Here is a 19,304-nt window from a genome sequence, read left to right on the forward strand (position 1 = left end):
AGTCAAGTAGAGAAATAGGGCTCAAAGCCAAAAATAAATGTTTTGTTGCATTTGTCTGCCACTTTAGGTGATGTGTGTGTGTGTTTCTATCCATGAGGGTGTGTGCCCTTGAGGACCTCACTGTATCACATACCTGCAGTGTTAATGACAGGCATTCTGCGCTAAATTGGCTTAAGAAGGTTTTCTCTCCCCCCCGATGGAACATGTCTTGTTCTAGTCATAAACCTATTTATATATTTATTTGTTTTTGATCTGGTTGGGCAAAAACTATTTAGCAGGGCTTCCCTGGTGGCGCAGTGGTTGAGAGTCCGCCTGCCGATGCAGGGGACGCGGGTTCGTGCCCTGGTCCGGGAAGATCCCACATGCCGTGGAGCGGCTGGTCCCGTGAGCCATGGCCGCTGAGCCTGCGCGTCCGGAGCCTGTGCTCCGCAACGGGAGAGGCCACAACAGTGAGCGGCCCGCGTACCACAAATAAAGAACAAACTATTTAGCATACTCTATTGCCATGTATAAATTTTCCAAATAATCTTGTGATCTATGAAGTTAACTGTGTTTACCAAAAGGAATTTGAGGAAAAAAAAGGATCTTTCTGCCCCTTCCAGGAGGGAAAGATGAGTGGATATGAAGTGTAATTTTGGGGGTGTTTTGATGGTGTTTGGGGGATAACAGGACATCTGAGATGAGGGACACCCCTGAAGTATAGGGTTCCTGGGATTCACGGTTGGAGTGGAAGGAGCATGAGGAGATAGGAGGCCCGGTCTCCATGCCAGGCTTTACCACTTGGGGTCCATCCTCACAGCCCTGCTCTGGGCCCTGGTTCCTGGGTGCAGGTCGGGCCAGGGTAGGCGGCTGAGAGGCATAAGCACCGGGGAACCAAGTGAATCACTATGAACCATCATCCTAGACTTGAAAGGCAGAAAACTGAGGTCTCCTTTAAAGATTACATAGATTATAATCTGACATACAAGGCTTTCCCTCAAGTAAGAGTTTTTGAACAATACAAAAGTGAAATTGCAGTCTCTTGCTCCAGGTTCTTTGAGTAGATTTATCCCACAAGCGTGTCGGTGGCTCATGTGTGCCACTGGTTTGTTGCTCCATGTTGTCTGCACCACAGTGAGCTGTTCTGATTCTCTGGATCACAGACGAGTTCCTCCTCATCCTTTCCCAGGATCTGTTGACTCTTTCTGTCAACAGACTTCTTTCCCTTTGTTGCTGCTGCCGCTGCAGCCAACAAGAGTTGACTCCCATGGGGATTTCTGTCTCCCCACATCTCCCTCCTCCCCATGCCCAGCGCTAGAAGCCCTGACCAGTGGAAGAGTCCTGGTCTAAGGAGGATTCCCCAAGTAGGTTCCCTTGAACAGAAGTTTCTCAGGATGGAAATGGGTGTCCAGTACGGATAAAGTGTCTGTGGTCAAGTCAATATGGGTTAAACAACACTGAAACGGTTTCTTTACTGCAGGCCTTCTCAGAGCCTTTAGCATGCTAACATGCATGGATAGGTCTCCAGAGAGGGAAGTGGTATGCAGCATTCTCTGGCCTCTTGACCAAAGATTTCTTCTTTCAAGCTGTACGTTTTTGGGGTGTGCTTATCTAGTGGAAGGAGTTTTGTAACCAAGCAAAAGGGCTCTTTTGCCCACAGTGCAGAAAGCCTACTCTGACAGTGGGTGTCTGCAGCAAAGTCAGAGTTTATTTGCAGGGCACCAAGCAAAGGAGTGGGAGACAAGCCTCAGATCCACTCCAGCTTGGTCTTTGAGTTAAAGGGGGGAAGAACAGTGAAGCTGGGGTTAATCATCGTGTTGTGACATTTCTGTGACATTTCCTAATTGTAGTTTTGGGAGTCAGGATGTCTCTGGTTTACGATTTTCAGGCCAGGTGGTCCATGGATGGGGGGGGGGGTCTGTTGCTCATCTTACCCTGGAGAAACAACCTGAGTTTGTACCTTAACAGTGATATCGGCAACAGCAGTTTAGTGCGTTAGCGATGTTATTGATGATAGCCATCTTAGTCACCTGACTCTGGCTGAGGAGTGTTTAGTTAGCACGCAGTTGAGGTTAGAGGGGACAAGAAAGGGAATAAAGTTTGGGGCAGAGAGATTAATCATAAACTCGGCAGGAGAACTCGGTTTTAGAGGGCATTGGTTTCCTTAATTCCTTGAAAGAACCAAGGAATTAGAGGAAAGGTGTTCTGTAAATTCTCATCGAGTGAATCCACGGAGGCTTGGTCCTGTTGCTCTCACCTGCAGTGCGATCGCTTCCCTGTCCCCATAAACTCCCCTCTTCTCTCACCGTGCAGCTTTCTTAGTTTCCTGTGACTCCTCTAGCTAGTGATGCCGCCACCCCATCTCTGAAGCCTTAATTCAGTTAGTCTGTACCGCTTGGTGATAACATATACAACCTGAAATACTTGCTTATGTTTCTTACGCCCCTTTCTCTGATCTATTTCAATGCAGGGCCCGTTTGTTACATAACTTAAGTTTTTCCGAAGGGTCCAGCATGGTGGCTGGCATGTAGTAGATAATTACGACTTTCTTTTGGCTTATGTTTTTAGTTTTGTAATAACACGCAGAGACACGTAGCTCTGCAGAGTTAGACTGAGGGCTGAACTGGAAGCCTGGGCAGAACCAAGGTGATGCCCATGAAGCACTTGTTTTCCGCTCCTGGCACACGTACCCTGTGTGTCTGTAAGTTATCTCCCAGTTCACAGCTGGACAATTGCCACCTGATATTTCATAAATAGTCTGAGTACTATGATGACCTGCTAAGAAACAGTAGTGATGGCAGAGGTCAAGGGCTTTGGCCTTGAGGTCATACGTCAGAGGGAACCCTTCACACCTAAGCCTTGGCTTCTTGAGTGGCTGGTCGTGAGAGCTGCTCCTCAGGAAGGACCTGACGTCACATACTGGGGGGAGGGGAGTCCCACCAGAACGGTGGCACTCAGCTCTCTGGGCTGAGCTGCAGAGGTATCAGAGGGTTTGGGGTGAGGAGGCAAGAAGGGAGCCAGGAAAGGAGACAAGGCCTTGCCACGTCAGTGTCACGGAAGGTGGCTTGGGTGCCTCAGAAAGGCTGGAACCTAAAGCTGAGGATCCATCTCAAAGCCTTGGCTTTGGGATCGAACAGGTCACCTCGTGGCTGTAAGCCACAGGGACATGGCAATTTCTCAGGGCTGTCCTGAAGATTAACTGAAGTTACGCCGCGAATGCTGGGGTTGGAGAAGCTCAGCTGACCCTGGAGTGCACTTTCACTCAGTCCGCACCGAGTGGTGGATGCTGACCGCAGAAGGAGCAGGGAGGACAGGAGCAGGTGGAGGCGCTGTTTGGTTCACCCATAAGGAGTCACTGAGTCTCTCGGGAAGGTCCCTGTTTGCTCTGAGCTGAAGGGGGTCCTTCAGTTGTTGCAGCTAATCGTTGCTGTAAAGGATGTAGCCACGGCACACGTGCAACCTGTTTTGTGTGGCCCCAGCCCTACTGTGGTGTCTGCTACTCGTTTATCATGAACCCTGTGGGTGACGGATGGAGGGAGACTGTGCATGCCAATAAAAATAGCCAGGCTGACGTGTTTGCAAAGAGCAAAGAAATGCAAACCAAAGATGTGGATGGTGTTTTATCACATCCGTCCTAATCATTGAGCCACATGAGCTGTGAGAGCATCTTATGTCATCCCTGAAAGACCTCCCTGGGATGCACCTGCTTGGCTGGTCATCGTGAGTTTGCCTTAAACCCTTATTCAGAACCCAGGGCATGTGCTCATGGGGGTGTTTCTCCCTGTTTACAATTGGTAATGAGGCTGATAAAGTGGATGCACCCACGTGGGGGGATTCAGAGAGGGCCTGTCCTGTCTCACAAGGGTTATACTTTCCCTTTGAGGTCACTTGCCCTAGGAACACGCTTCTGTGACAGTCCCTATGGCTTTTTAAATGATTCTAAGAAAATGATCACTTCTGTTATCTCCTTGTTATTTGTATGTAAAATCATTATGAATAGGCTTAGTCAGTTCAGTTTGAGGAAGTGAGGGGGCCTTTTACTTTATTATAGATGGAAAAAGTAATAGATTTCTCTCTCTCTCTCTCTCTGTGTGTGTGCGTGTGTAGTTTAGATATTAAGTATTTATTGTAAATAGTTGTCTGAGTTGATAGTGATGATGGTTGATGGTTGCACAGTTCTGTGACTATACTAAAAACTATTGAATTGTAGACTTTATTTATTTTTTTTTTTACTTTTTTTTTTTGCGGTGCGCGCGCCTCTCACTGCTGTGGCCTCTCCCGTTGCGGAGCACAGGCTCCGGACGTGCAGGCTTAGCGGCTATGGCTCACGGGCCCAGCAGCTCCGCGGCACGTGGGATCTTCCCGGACCGGGGCACGAACCCGTGTCCTCTGCATCGGCAGGTGGACTCTCAACCACTGCACCACCAGGGAAGCCCTGAATTATAGACTTTAGATAGTGAGTTGCATGGTACGTGAATTGTATCTCCATAAAGCTGCAACACAAATAAGTAAATAGTAATCTGAAGGCTGGCTCTGAAATGTGGATGTAAAGTAAGTTTTTTTTAAAAAGGACTTTTCAAGTTGTGTCTATATTTTGAGAGGTGTGTGTGTTTCCTTCAATTAGGAGGAAGCACATCACATATAAATTGACAACTCTTCCTTATAGAAGAATTCCAGCTAATAGATTGTAGAAGGAGTGAAGGAAAGAAAAATCACCTTTAGAGCAACACAGTAATAAGTGCTACAGGCAAGATCTATCACTGAATTCTAAAATCAGCAGGTAGAAGTTTAAGGAGAAACAGGACATTTGCATAGCCTCCAAGCATCTCCCCTTAGATATTTATTCATTTTAAAGGGAAGAATAGTTAGGAGGTTCCCTGGTGGTTAGGATTCCGGGCTTATACTGCCATGGCCCAGGGTTCAATCCCTGGTTGGGGAACTGAGATCTCACAAGCCATGCGGCACAGCCAAAAAATAAATAAAGGGAAGAATAGTAACTCGACAGTGGAAAACCTAGCAGAGCCCACCTTCACCAAATGCTGATGGTTAGCATCACAATTAAGAAAACCAGCGGTATCATGTACCACCCTCCACCCCGTGTTACGTGCAGAGAAGGGCATATCGCCTCTGTGGGTTTCTTCCCTCAAATCCTAAACCTCAATCAACTCGTGAGAAAACATTAGACAAATCCAAATTCAAGGACATTTTACAAAATACCTAACCAGGACGCTTCAAAAATGTCCCAGACTGGAGGAGACTAAATGTGCGTGGGATCCCGGAACAGGAAAAGGACATCTGAGTAAAATCTGCAGCGTGGTTAATAGTACCGTGCCAGTGTTAATCTCTTAGTTTTGGTAACTGGACCACGGTTCATATAAGATGCTAAGTAATGTTAGGGGAAGCTGGGATGGACGTATGGGGACTATCTGAACTGTCTTTCCCACTCTGTTTAAGTCTAAACTTGTTTCAAAATAAAACATTTTAATACATATGTATACAATATTATGTTTATATTATTTTATGTAATATAAATATGCTTGTTATTGTTATATATTACCTGTGAATTGAAATGGAAAGGTTAGTCCAGCTCATTTAATTGGCATCATCAGGTAGTAAAGTACTGCACATGAAATAAATTTCCCCAAATACCAAATATCTTCTTCCTTTGACTTTCTGATGGCACTTTACCACACCACGGTGACACTTTTCTTGCCTTATCAGCCTCGATTATTAAACTCACTTAGGTCGCCTAGGGCTCAGGAATCTGAGGTTTCAGTGGTTCTACACTCTGTGGCTTAGAGATTTTGTGCCTATTTTTTTACAGGTGTGTGTTTTGTTTGTTTGTTGTTGTGCCTCCAGTATTCACAGGCTGTCCACTTTTCTGTTCTTATCGCTTCTGGATGCCTTTCTTTTTCTGTAATAATTACCGTTTCTGTTTTCCTCTAATATCCGGCTTCTACTTTTCTCTAAGATTTTGTTAGCAGAAATCATCTATTTGGGAGTGTGAATGCCTGTGCCGATCTGCTAGCTTGGTGGCTAGCAGCCACCAAGGTGGCCACAGCCAGGGTGGCCTCTGCCCCACACAGCAGGCTGTCCCTGTTCACGCAGAGATGTCACGTGTGTGGTTGGGGTCAAGGGCGTTGTCCCCCTGCCATTCTCTAACTGTGACTCTGGGCCAGTCCCTTCACTCTATGCCTCAGTTCCCTCTTATGTAAAATGGGCTACTCACAATGTCTGTTTCCTGGGTGCTTGTGAGGAGTAAACAAAGTAATACAGGAAAGAGCTTAGAACTCAGAATGGGCCTCAGTAGGTTATATGTGCTCTGGCTACATGCTCCTGTCTGCCATGTTCAACCTGGGTTTCGAGTTTGGGAAGCAAGGGATGTTCCTCCTGGTCTGAGGACAGCTCACTCAGTAGTTATGTTCAGCAGACTGACCAGGCAAAGCAGGACTTTTCTGATGTTGTTTCCTCCTCGTTTCTCAGAAAAGAGGTTTCCGTGCTCCCTCCCTTGACAGTTATGAAAAAAGGACAGCTGTTGGCTTAGAAGTGATTTATCTTGTGAAGAGAAATAGCCTTGAAGAAAAAACTATTTTATAGCTCAGTGTCATGTATTCTGAAGACGTTGTAGGGTGTATGTGTTGAAATGTGTTAAAAACAAATGCAAAGGCACCCAAGCGTGTTAGAGAAATCGTTATAATCTTCCCTCCAGAGCCCACATCCGAGATGGGAGCAAGCGTGGGTAATCTGGGAAGATGAAGAGTTTGCTCCTGGCTGTTCTCCAGGGGATCTCGGGTTTCCCAGGCAACAGCCAGCACACTCCTTGGCTCGGAGAGTCCTCTGTCCTGGAGACCTTAGCTGGTCTTGGTGAAGCTCCCCTTGGTGCCGGTGTCCAGTGGTGCCACTTAAAGGAACCAGGAGGTGACCATAACTGCTTGGGTCACTTCAGGGGAACAAGGCAGAGGAGATCAGAGTGCCAGGGTTATTCCTGGGTCCTCTTTGTGCCAGGAAAGGAGGCCAGAGAGAGGTTGCATGGTGGTCAGGGGCCAGAAGCCCCACAGGCTGACCCACGCTGTTGACAGTCACTTCTGCCTTGCAGTGTCGATATGAGGATTAATGGAGATCAGGTGCGTGAGACCGTGGGCATGGCGTGGATAAGGACCTGACAGTGTTCGTTGGCATGTCCTGGGCACTGAGGCGTTTCCACATCGCGGCAGCCGCTATCATTAGAACAGTAGCTTTGACCCACTGTGCCTGCAGAGGGGCTGCCCTACAAGTCAGTTGCTCAGTTTGGGCGTGTCTCCCAGAGTCCCCAGAATCTAAACCCCTCTTCCTGGTAAGGGCTTCTTGGGGTCTGAGATGACAGCAGCTGCTCAGAGGGAGAGACGGGCCTTTAATGGGTTGGCAAACATTTCACAGAGGTATCTGCTTGACAAAAACCAGTATGTGAGACGTTTTAACCCGATTAAAATGAAGCTGGAAAATAGTTAAAGGAAAGTTGCTGGGGGGAGGGGGTGGACAAACCCACCCACCGTCCCACGGTTGCTTGGCGGGACCCCCGTGGAGCACAAGAGGCTCCCCCTATAGATCGAGGGAATGTCGAGATATGAGAAAGTTTCCATCAGGGCAGACAGATTTCTCTAAGATTTTTGTTTCATTTGTTTTTAAGTTAGAATCAGTAGTTTCCCCCAGAAAAGGAAAGTAGCTGAGGAAGAAACAGAATGACAAAGAGCCACATCTTCACAGTACAATGAAATGATCTGCTGCTGGGTCCCTGTGCTGCAGGAACCACCCTGCCACAGGAGGGCCTGGGTCCACAGCTGGCATCCTCCCCAACCCCCGGGGTTCCCACTCCCTGGATGAAGCTGCTGTGAGTGTGCGGAGTGAGCACCATTCAGACCATTAGGAGTCCCACTCACGGATCCTGCTCTACACTTGACATGTGACCCCGGTGAACCCCGGAGCTCCCTGAGCACAGTCTCCTAGACAGTTGTGAGCATCCCGGCTCCGACAACACACCTCCTTGCTCCCTGAGGTTCTTTTGTGGGCAGCTCTGCGGGACATGCATTAGAATGGGGTACAGGCCCTGCAGCCTCTGTTTGCCAACAGGGTGTAGCCTTGAGCTGCTCATCTGTGAAGAGCCTTGCCCCCGGCCCCCTGAGACAGCCCGGTCCCCACGGGCAGTCCCAGTCCCCACTGGCCCTCCCACCCCTTCCTTCACAGCCAAGACCTTTCAGAGAGGGGATGCAGTGTCTGACTGGGGTGGCCTTGACTCCTGTCCAGGGAGTCCTTTGCAGCGGGTGTATGCTCTCTGGTGTCCAATAGGTTTGAGAGTCACTTTTGCATATTTGTGGCTCTAAAAGCTTGAAACATCATCCAGATGCAAAGCCAGCACACCGTGAGGAATTCCTACGAAGCAGATGGCCTGTTCTTCAAGCGCATCAGGTGTACTTGAGGAGAGAAAGATACTTAGGAGCAAGCTGATGCCAAGAGATGCCTGAAAACACAGGGCTGGGCAAGAGCAGACGCCCGGTGGCTGTCCAGTCTGTGATCAAGGACTTTAAATGATCGTATGCACTGGCTTCAGAACCCAAGAGAATAGGGACCAGATGTTTCAGTGTTAAGGACCAGTGTTTACTGAGCACTCCCCAACACTGCAGGCGTGTGTGGAGCCAAGTGCGGTCAACGCACGCACGCTCACACACGCAAGCCCTCACCCATGGCAGACATTGCCAGCCCCCATGGGTCCCCTCCCTCGGGGCTAGGACGTGGCCTCATCATCCTTCTCAGTTCAGCATTCTAGGAGGTTAGTGCCTTGGGATTAGAGCTGATCTAAAATACCTCTGACTGGCTTTACATGTGTCTCCTCATTCTGCCCTTATGATTCAATCCCATTTAACAAAGGAGGAAACTGAGGCTCAGAGAGATTCCCATACTATTATGTGGTAGAACCAGGATTCAGTCCGTGACAGTCTGATTTCAAAGCCAGTGCCTTTAATCACTGTGTTACACTTGTTCTCTAGACTTAACGTTTGAAAAGTGCTCAGAGAGGGCTTCCTTGGTGACGCAATGGTTAAGAATCCACCTGCCAATGCAGGGGTCACCGGTTCGAGCCCTGGTCCGGGAAGATCTCACACGCTGCGGAGCAACTAAGGCTGTGCACTTCAACTACTGAGCCTGCGCTCTAGAACCACAACTGCTGAGCCCACGTGCCACAACTACTGAAGCCCATGCACCTAGAGCCTGTGCTCCGCAACAAGAGAAGCCACCTCGATGAGAAGCCCACACACCGCAACGAAGAGTAAGCCCCTGCTCACCGCAACTAGAGAAAGCTTGTGTGCAGCAATGAAGATCCAACACAGCCAAAAATAAAATTAAATAAATAAATAAAGACTTAAGAAAAAGAAAAGAAAAGAAAAGTGGTCAGAGAATCTGTTCACTATTCCGTCGTGTCTTTACGAGATTGGTGACAGACAGTCCCTGGAGCCTAAGGGTTTGGCTCAGAGGGTCTCAACCCTCCACACACCCCTGCCGCTCCAGGCTGTATCCATCCTACCCTTGGGCCATCAGTTGGCCCCTGAAAAGGCTGTGTTCCCCTAGAGAAGCAAGCCTGCTACCACTACCACCACCAAAGCCATTTACACACACACACACATACACACACACACACACACACACACACACCTACCTGCTAGGGAAGACCTTGGGAATCTTGCTGGCCTGTCACGTGGACACACACACTTTTTTCTGGGGCTGTGGGGGTCACTTCATGCGTGTGGTAGTGGATTTTTTCTTCCATTTGAGATCATTGGCCCCATTGGCAACATGTTCTGAAGCTTAACTCAGTCAATACCAAGAGGTGCTTTAAAATAATTTTACTGTATGCCATTGATAATTAGAGCATCTTGCCCCTGTTAATAATGCCAGTTTTTTTCTGAGCTACAAGCAGATTTTACCTAGGTACTGCTGTTTGCTCGGACATGATACTCCCTGATTTGGCCAGCTCTTTTGACACGTATAAATTTTTCACTTCTTGAATGAATACGAGCATTCGAATTTAATGGGTGCATTGCATCAGATTCCCAAATTACACAACTCTTTAGAATCTTTATTTCTTTTATTGAATACAGTACAGGCCTGAAATCTAACTTAGGATGTGATCTGGGTTATATCCTTGCCCTAAGGCACTAAGTGACATTTATTTTATTTAAATTTTATTATTTAAAATTTCTGAAATAATATCTAGCCTCCTACAGTGTATTCCAGTACTTAACGATTCTTACGCTAGGAAATTGTTTTTGAAGCCTAATAAGTCTGTCTTTTCCCCTGAATGCTGTCAGTTGCTATCTCAGTGGTGGTTGGTTCCTAGATTACCAGGTCATATTAAGAATAAGAGTACATTTATTAAGGATACACTGAGCGCCAGGAGCAATGCTAGGCTTTCTACTTGCGTATTCATAAATCCTTACAATATGTCTTCAAGAAAAGTGTTTTCACTCTCACTTCACACAGGAGAGAACCGAGGTGAGGGATTTGAACAGGGGTCCCCAAACCAGTAAGTAATCGAGGATTTGAACCCTGGTTTGTGAGAAATGAAAGCCTTGCCCTTTCTACTATCCCTGGTGGTACTTTTTAAAATTTTTTATTGAAGTATAGTTGCTGTACAATATTATATAAGTTACAGAAGTACAATATAGTGATGGACAATTTTTAAAGGTTATGCTCCATTTGTAGTTATTGTAAACGACTGTCTGTATTCCCTGTGTTGTGCTATATGTGGCAGTGTTGAGTCTTGCCTTGTCTCTTCTAGGTCAGCTAATTCCCGCAAATGAATAAGAAGGGCTAGGTCTGTAAGCTCGTCCCTCCGATTGTCCTGCTGTATGAGAACAGCTCACCTTCACAGAGAGCTTGAGAACCTTCGCTTAGTGTTTGAGTGTGGGTTGGCGGCTAGTTTGTTTAACAACAGCTTTATTGAGATATAATCCACCCTTTTAGAGTGTATAATTTGGTGGTTTTTAGTATGTTTGAAAGGTTGTACAACCATCACCACGGTCAGAACGTTTTCATCACCCCAAAAAGAAACCCCACACTGGTTAGAGTCACTCCCCATTCCCTTGTGTCCCTCACCACTGGCAACCACTAATCTCCTTTCTGTCGCTGTGGATTTGCCTTTTGTGGATATTTTATACGGATGGAATCCCACCATATGTGGCCTTTTGCGTCTGGCTTCTTTCACTGAATGAGTTTTCAAGGTTCATCCACGTTGTCGTGTTTGTCAGTGCTTCATCCCTTTGGATAGCTGAGTAATATTTCGTTCTGTAGATATACCCCATTTTGTTGATCCATTCATCAGCTGATGGACATCTAAGTTGTTTATACTAAAAAGTAGAAGCTGTTAGGGCACGTTCACATACAGGTCTTTGTGTGGTTTATTTTCCATTATCATGCTGCCAGTTCTTTTTTTTTTTTTTGGCTGCATTGGGTCTTTGTTGCTGTGCGCGGGCTTTCTCTAAGTGTGGCAAGTGGGTGCTACTCTTCATTGCAGTGCGCGGGCTTCTCATTGCCGTGGCTTCTCTTTGTGGCAGAGCATGGGCTCTAGGCACGTGGGCTTCAGTAGTTGTGGCACGTGGGCTCAGTAGTTGTGGCTCGCAGGCTCAGTAGCTGTGGTGCACGGGCTTAGTTGCTCCACAGCATGTGGGATCTTCATGGACCAGGGCTTGAACCTGTGTCCTCTGCGTTGGCAGGCGGATTCTTAATCACTGCACCACCAGGGAAGCCCCAGCCAGTTCATTTTTAACTCATCCTGAGTGGTTCGGTAAGCCTTCCATTTGGTTGCACCTTCCATTTGGTTGCGCCATTTGTGTGACAGCAAATTGCAACAACAGCTGACTTGTTTGAATCACGTAGTGAGGTCATGTTGCCTGAGTGAGCTCCTATGGTCTTTGTTTTTCTCGTAGACCTGCCCGTCGTGCAGAATCATGTTTGCTCCCAAATTGGAAGCTGGCGCTGAAGGCGGAGCAGTCCAGAATGGCTGTCAGGAGGAGCCCAAGAAGAGCACCAAGGTAACCTGCTCTGGGCTGTGGTCCCTGTCAGTGCCTCTCCTGGTGCACCCACCTGAGGGGACATCCTGTCTGATCAGCTTCTCAGTTCCAAGGGCAACTCCTCTTGGGTGACACCATTGCATACCTTCGAGTCCTCTGGGTTTTGAACAGACCGATAAATAGCAGGATGGATGCTGACCTGCATGGGATACCCTGACGGGCAGTGAGACCTGCGGAGCTGGAAGCTGGACTCAATGGCTGGTGGGATGTGGATGTGGAAGGAGAAGAGGGGAACCCTTAGGGTGAAAGGTGGGGCGTGAGGAGGGCTTGGGTTAGGCCAGCAGCAAGGGCAGTGCAAAGAAGTCTCGCCTGGAGACCAGACCCAGGAGCCTCCAAGCAAGCTTCTGAATCAGGTGACTCTCCAGGGAGGCGCAAATCTGTCATCCTCATCCTCGGGTCATTGGCCCATGGACCTGCACGATGCTGGGTCATTCCACGTCGTTTGTGTCCAGTCACCCCTTCTTTTTTTTAATTGGAGTACAATTGTTTTACAATGTTGTGTTAGTTTCTGCTGGAGAATGAAGTGAATCAACTGTATGTATACATATATCCCCTCCCTCTTGAGCCCGCCTCCCATCGCCCCATCCCACCCATCTAGGTCATCACAGAGCACCAAGCTGAGCTCCCTGTGCTATACAGGAGGTTCCCACTAGCTATCTGTTTTACACATGGTAGTGTGTATATGTCAATCCTAAAAACCCAAAGCATCCTACCCTCCCCTTCCCCCACTGTGTTCACATGTCTGTTCTCTATGTCTGTGTCTCTATTTTTGCCCTGGAACTAGGTTCATCTGTACCATTTTTCTAGATTCCACATATATGTATTAATATACGCTATTTGTTTTTCTCTTTCTGACTTACTTCACTCTGTATGACAGACTCTAGATCCATCTACATCTCTACAAATGACCCAATTTCATTCCTTTTTATGGCTGAGTAATATTCCATTGTATATATGTACCACACCTTTTTTATCCATTCATCTGTCAATGGACATTTAGGTTGCTTGGGGTGACTGGTTATTAGAGAAATGCAAATCAGTCACCCCCCTTTCTTAAGCCACAGCCCTTACAGCTCTGGGTTTCCTTTCCCTGGATCCGCCCCTGCACTTCCTTCGAGTCCTCCTGGCTCCTGGAATGCTGGTTCTGTGGTCAGGAAACTCTGCGAGCCTCCCCAACTCCTGCCTCAGCCTTCCCCCTGACCTCCTTACCGGCTCTTCCCATGACACCACTGTCCTGGGCGCCTGGAGGTGTGTTTGGAGGAGCCAGGGGGAATGGGGAAAAGCAGACCGGCAGAAAGGCAGAGCGCTCAGGTTAGAGCAGAGATCCAAAGGTGCAGGTTGTGGTGTGCGGGGCGCAGTCCAGGGTGCTCCGGTATGGCCGCGTTATGGGGGATAGTGCTGCTGCATCCCGTGCTTCAGCCTCTGTGTCTGCCCCCACCCCCTTATCCTGACACAGGCTTCTGGAGGACCCAGTTCCAAAACGCAAAACGGACTGCTAAGCCCTCCCCCGGAGGAGAAGCTCACCAACAGTCAGACCTCCCTGTGCGAGATCTTACAAGAGAAGGGAAGGTGGGCAGGTGTGAGCTTGGACCAGTCAGCCCTCCTTCCGCTGAGGTTCAAGAACATCCGGGAGAAAACGGATGCCCATTTTGTTGATGTTATCAAGGAAGACAGGTAAGATGTAGCCACCTGCCTTAAAGCGAAGATTTGCAGGTAGAAGCTCCCCGTTTTCTGAGTCACCTCACCCCCCATGCATTTGCCTTCTATTGTCAGTGTATTTTGAAATAATTTGAAACTTACAGAAAAATGGCATGAATAATACAAAAGATTCCCTTTATACCCTTTGCCCGATTTACCAACTTTTTGTGTGTGTGTGTGGTACGCGGGCCTCTCACTGTTGTGGCCTCTCCCGTTGCGGAGCACAGGCTCCGGACGCGCAGGCCCGGTGGCCACAGCCCACGGGCCCAGCTGCTCCGCGGCATGTGAGATCCTCCCGGACCGGGGCACGAACCCGTGTCCCCTGCATCGGCAGGTGGACTCTCAACCACTGCGCCACCAGGGGAGCCCCCCAGTTTACCAACTTTTTTTTTTTTTTTTTGCGGTACGTGGGCCTCTCACTGTTGTGGCCTCTCCCGTTGCAGAGCACAGGCTCCGGATGCGCAGGTTCAGCGGCCATGGCTCATGGGCCCAGCCGCTCTGCGGCATGTGGGATCTTCCCAGACCGGGGCATGAAACTGTGTCCCCTGCATCGGCAGGTGGACTCTAAACCACTGTGCCACCAGGGAAGCCCCAATTTACCAACTTTTAACATTTTACTCTGCTTGTTTTATTCTCCTCACTCTCCCTGTGAAATTTATTTATTTATTTTTCTTAACCATTTGACAGTAAGTTAGATACATCGTGCTTTCTACCCCTTAAAACTGTATTTCCTGAAAACAGGGGTGTTCTTGCACATGATCATAGCTACCTAATTCAGGAAATTTAACACTGATGAGGTGTTTTCCCCAGCCTGCGGTTCCTATTCTGGTTTTGTTGTGTGGTCCCACGTGTCCCTCATAGCACGGTAGAGAATCACATGCTGTACCATGCAGTTGTCAGGCCTCTTCATTCTTTAAATCTGGGGCAGTTCCTCAGCCATTCTTGATCTTCTATGACATTGACATTTTTGAAACATGCAGGCCTGGCTCTTTTATAAAATATTCCTGAAGTTGGATTCGTGTGACATCTCCTCATGATTCTGTCCAGGCTGCTTGTGTGTCCAGATCCCATGGAGGTGATGTGTCTTCTCAGGCACCAGATCCAGAGGCCCGTGGTGCCCCCTTTGACCTGCATCAGGGGTAGTGATGTTGATCAGCTGGGCGAGTGTTGCCAACTTCTCCAGTCTGTACTTATTTTCTCCCTGTGACTAGTCGGCCATCTGTGGGAAGATGCTTTCAGATCATGTAAAGATCCCATTCCTCACCACACTTCCCTAGACTTAATCTCCATTGATGGTTCTTGTTTGAAACAGTCTTTACTATGTTGGTCAAAATGGCAGTTCTCCTGCTTCAGCGCTGACTGTGCATTTATCATTTGGGGCTTGGCATTCTGCAGTAAAGAAGAGCTCCTCCCCACTTATTACTTAATCTATCCATCTATAGATTTATAAATCCATATAAACCCTCACGGAGTCCTGTTATACTTAACAGGACATCATTTATCACTGTTCTAATTAGAGTTTGATGCTCTAGTTGTCCCGAGTCTGGCCTTTGGAAGCCTGCCTTCAGGCTGGCTCCTGTGTCCTTTCGACACGGCTCCTTCATTTGTTTTGAGTGATTTCTTACTTTCCAGTACAACAGGCTCATTTTATATCTTCCCTGCCCCAGCTCAGGAATCAGCCGTTTCTCCAAAAGCCCTGGCTCCTTTTAGTGAAAAACGGTATTTACATATGTTAGTTATTAATGTTTAATTTAATGTCATTGTAGTCAAAGGCATACACTATGTGACTTCATTCCTTTTACATTTATTGAAACTTGTTCTGTGGTCTCACATGTGGTCTGTTTTGGTAAACATACCATGTGCGTTTGAAAAGAATGCATATTTTGCATTCTCAGGATGTTGTGATCCATAAACCTCAATTAGGCCCACGTGGTTGGCAGTAATGTTCAGATCATCTGTCTCTTTACTGACTTTTTTGTCTCTTGTTCTATCACTTATTGAGATAGGGATGTTAAAATCTCCAGCTGTGGTTGTGGAATTGTCTGTCTCTCTGTAGTCCTGACAGTTTTTGTTTCACGTATTTTGAAGCTCTTTTTTAGGTACATACACATTTATGAGTGTTATATATTCCTGGTAAATAATCCTTTTATCATTTTGAAGTGTCCCTCTTTGTGCCCAGTAATACTCTGTCTTGAAGACTGCTTTATCGGATATTAACATAGTCACTCTAGCCTTCTTATTCTTACTGTTTGCATGCTACATCATTTTCCATTTTAAAAAATTATAACCTGGGTCTTTATATTTGAAATACATCTCTTTTGGGTCTTGCTCCTTAAATCATTCTGACAATATCTGCCTTTTTTATTATATTTTAATATATTTATTTGCTTTTTAGCCATACCTCTTTGCATTATTTTTCTTTTAATGGTTGCTCTAGGCAGTCTTATATTTTTATAGTCTTCTTATAGTTAATATTGCATCATTTCACTTTTTTTCTTTTCATAAATTTATGTATTTGTTTATTTTTGGCTGCGTTGGGTCTTCGTTGCTGTATGCAGGCTTTCTCTAGTTGCGGTAAACGGGGGCTACTCTTCATTGTGGTGTGCGGGCTTCTCATTGAGGTGGCTTCTCTAGTTGCGGAGCATGGGTTCTAGGCATGTGGGCTTCAGTAGTTGTGGTGCAAGGGCTCAGTAGTTGTGGCTCGTGGGCTCTAGAGTGCAGGCTCAGTAGTTGTGGTGCAGGGGCTTAGTTGCTATGTGGCATGTGGGATCTTCCCAGACCAGGGTTCAAGCCCGTGTCCCCTGAATTGGCAGGCAGTTTCTTAACCACTGTGCCACCAGGGAAGTCCCTGTATCATTACACTTTAAATGTAGAAATCTTACAATTGTATAGGTACATTACTCTCTTCTCATTCCTTATGTTAGTTTTCACATGTATTGCATCCATATACATTATAAACTCCAACCTCCAATTCCAACCACTTGGTAATCTCAGGTTGGTCTCTGTTGAGTGCTTTTTTGTTGAGGATGGATCATGGTTTCCTGTTTCCTTGTTTGTCTAGTAATTTTGGATTGCATTGTGCACATTATGTACAATGGTTAGAAAACCTGGATTCTGTTACATTCCTTTGAAGAATATCAACTTTTAGTTTGTTTTAGTAGACAGTTAACTCATCTGAACTCAAACACCAAACTCTGTCTCCCCTGAGGTGGGCAGCCACTATTCCTTCAGCCTTAATTAGGCTTGTAGTCTGCCATGCACATGTGTATTTCAGGGGTCAGCCAGAGATTTGAGCAGAGCCTATATGCAGAACTTGGGGCTCCCCCTTCTCTGGTCCTCTCTCTCTGGAATGTCCAACCTCATTTTCCATTGGTGGGCATGCTAAACTCTATTTTCTGGTTTTCCAGGTCAGTAAAACTGTAGTTTTTCTGAGTTTTAGCCATCTTACACGTGGTGCTGACTAATGACTCTCTTTAGGCAAAAAAAGAAAAAAAAAAAAAAACCCACAAGAAATTCAGCGTGTTCCAAGTGTGGCTCTTCTCCATTTTCTTACTGCTTTGGTCAATTGCCAGTGCCTTCCAGGAGTTGTTTTTATATTTTGTTTAGGGTTTATAGTTGTTATCTGAGAGACGATTGATCTAACAGGAGCTAATTTCCATTCCCAGAAGTGGAACCTCTCAATATTAATCTCAAATGAGCAGTGTATTTTATAGTGTGGATCCTGCTACTTGACTGCGAAAATGAAGCCATTACATTTCCTTCTTATGGCTGCTTTGTTGTTTTTCCCTCTGTCCATACTTGCCAAGTGGAGGGGAGAATAGGGGGTCAACATTAGGGGATAGAATTTTCTCTTTTCTAAGTCTGAGAGCTCAGTAAGGTATTGCACACTTAGCACAAAAAGAGAGCCCACTCTGCTTCAGGGAAAGGAGGAACTACAGTGAACCCTACTGTGTGTCAGGCACGTGATAGGCTCTTTACAAATTTCATCGGATTTAATTCTAGTAGTTATTATGTGAGGGAGAGAGACATCCCACAGCTGCATTCGCCTTCTGAAATTATGCTAACATTCCCTTAAATTTATAGTAATTTTCTGCAGGATAAAAAGGATATGACTGTTTGCTAGCAGTCCGTAAAAGAATGAAAGAGTCACGTAAAGCAGGCTTGATTTCTCTGCTATTAAAATCATTGAGCATTATCATTTCACATGCAATCTGCATATGTGACAGTAGCACCAAAATTACACTAACTATAAACACAATTTTGTGATAACAACCTGTTAGCAGTGACAGTGGTAATTACTGTCAGTACTCTGAGTGACAGGACAGCCGGTTCTGAATTATGTTTGCAAGGAAGCCTCCAAATCAACATAAGTATGCTCAGTACAGGGATCTGCTGGTCCTTTGGAAGGGAGCATTTTATAGAACAAAAAAGCTGCTGCCTCCTTCTATTCTAATTCTGGACGTTAGGAAGATGTTTTCAAAAGCACGGTTCTGATGATGTGTGTTATGTTAGTGGTGAATGGGCATTCTTTTGTGGAGGTGAAACCTAAAATGGGATTATGTCTAGAAGCATGAAGGACTTTCCAGAGACATGTTCTAAAAGGGGCAGTTGAGCAATGCCTATTGTATGGTGACTTTTAGGTACAGCTTTTGTGACACGCTTCACAAATGGCGTTTCAGTAGGTAACTGTGATCTTCTGATAAAATAAATGTAACGATTGTGCTGCACGTTGATTGACTGCATTTATTGTCTCTTCTAGCCTGATGAAAGATTATTTTTTTAAGCCACCCATTAATCAGTTCAGCTTGAACTTCCTGGATCAGGAGCTAGAACAAGCCTACAGGACCAGCTATCAAGAAGAGGTGCGTGGCTTCTTATAATTTTACCAAAGACATGCGTCGTTTTCACTGCACAGTTCATGTTTAGTCTTGTGCTTTGGAGGCCATTTTTGTTTTCCTGAGTGACAGGAAATTGACGGCTCATATTGATTTCCCACAGTCTGTAAGCCCTAAATTTCACCTGTATGTGAATTTATCTTCACAAGGGAGAAAATCCCAAATATCTCTACAGCAACCCAGGCTTGTCATCTCCCGGTCCCTCTGCTCTGCAGCTGGTGCATCCCCAGGTGCCCTTGGCCGTGCTCCAGCCCCTGGAGGCCTAGTACGGGGTGAGAGGGGTGAGGGGGGAGCTCCAGCCCCACCTATTCTCTGTTCTCAAGGAGGATTTCTCCCCCTGTTCCCTGTCGGCTTTCTTCCTACTGAAATGGGACAAGAGCTGAGAGGGCTTTCACCTTGCTCGGCTCTCCCGTGTGCTTTGGTGCTGAGCCCTCCTCTGCCGCCCCTCCCCTGCCTTAAATCCTGTTGTCCTGTAACTCTCAGCCCAAACATCACTTCCTCTAAGAAACTTTCCCTTGCCCCAGACTGGATTTTTTCCTCTGTTATACTGTTTCTCCGCAGCTGCATCCCAGTTTGTAATCTCTTCTTGTGGGACTGTTGAATCATATGCCTCCTCCTGGACTCTCCACTCTGG

At 46.6% G+C, this 19,304-nt stretch overlaps 1 protein-coding gene across 1 annotated transcript in view; it reads left to right on the forward strand.

Moving 5' to 3' along the window:
- Positions 1 to 19,304, forward strand: part of ADCY9 (adenylate cyclase 9) — a 129,895-nt gene that overhangs the window by 86,876 nt on the left and 23,715 nt on the right. Inside the window, exons 3-5 of the mRNA XM_065892517.1 lie at positions 11,934 to 12,038; positions 13,534 to 13,751; positions 18,535 to 18,637. Coding sequence (XP_065748589.1) covers positions 11,934 to 12,038; positions 13,534 to 13,751; positions 18,535 to 18,637 — 426 coding nt within the window. The remainder of the gene's footprint in view (positions 1 to 11,933; positions 12,039 to 13,533; positions 13,752 to 18,534; positions 18,638 to 19,304) is intronic.

The sequence above is a fragment of the Phocoena phocoena genome, chromosome 15 (genome assembly GCF_963924675.1).
Source record: "Phocoena phocoena chromosome 15, mPhoPho1.1, whole genome shotgun sequence".
In the NCBI taxonomy this organism is placed as follows: Eukaryota; Metazoa; Chordata; class Mammalia; order Artiodactyla; family Phocoenidae; genus Phocoena; species Phocoena phocoena.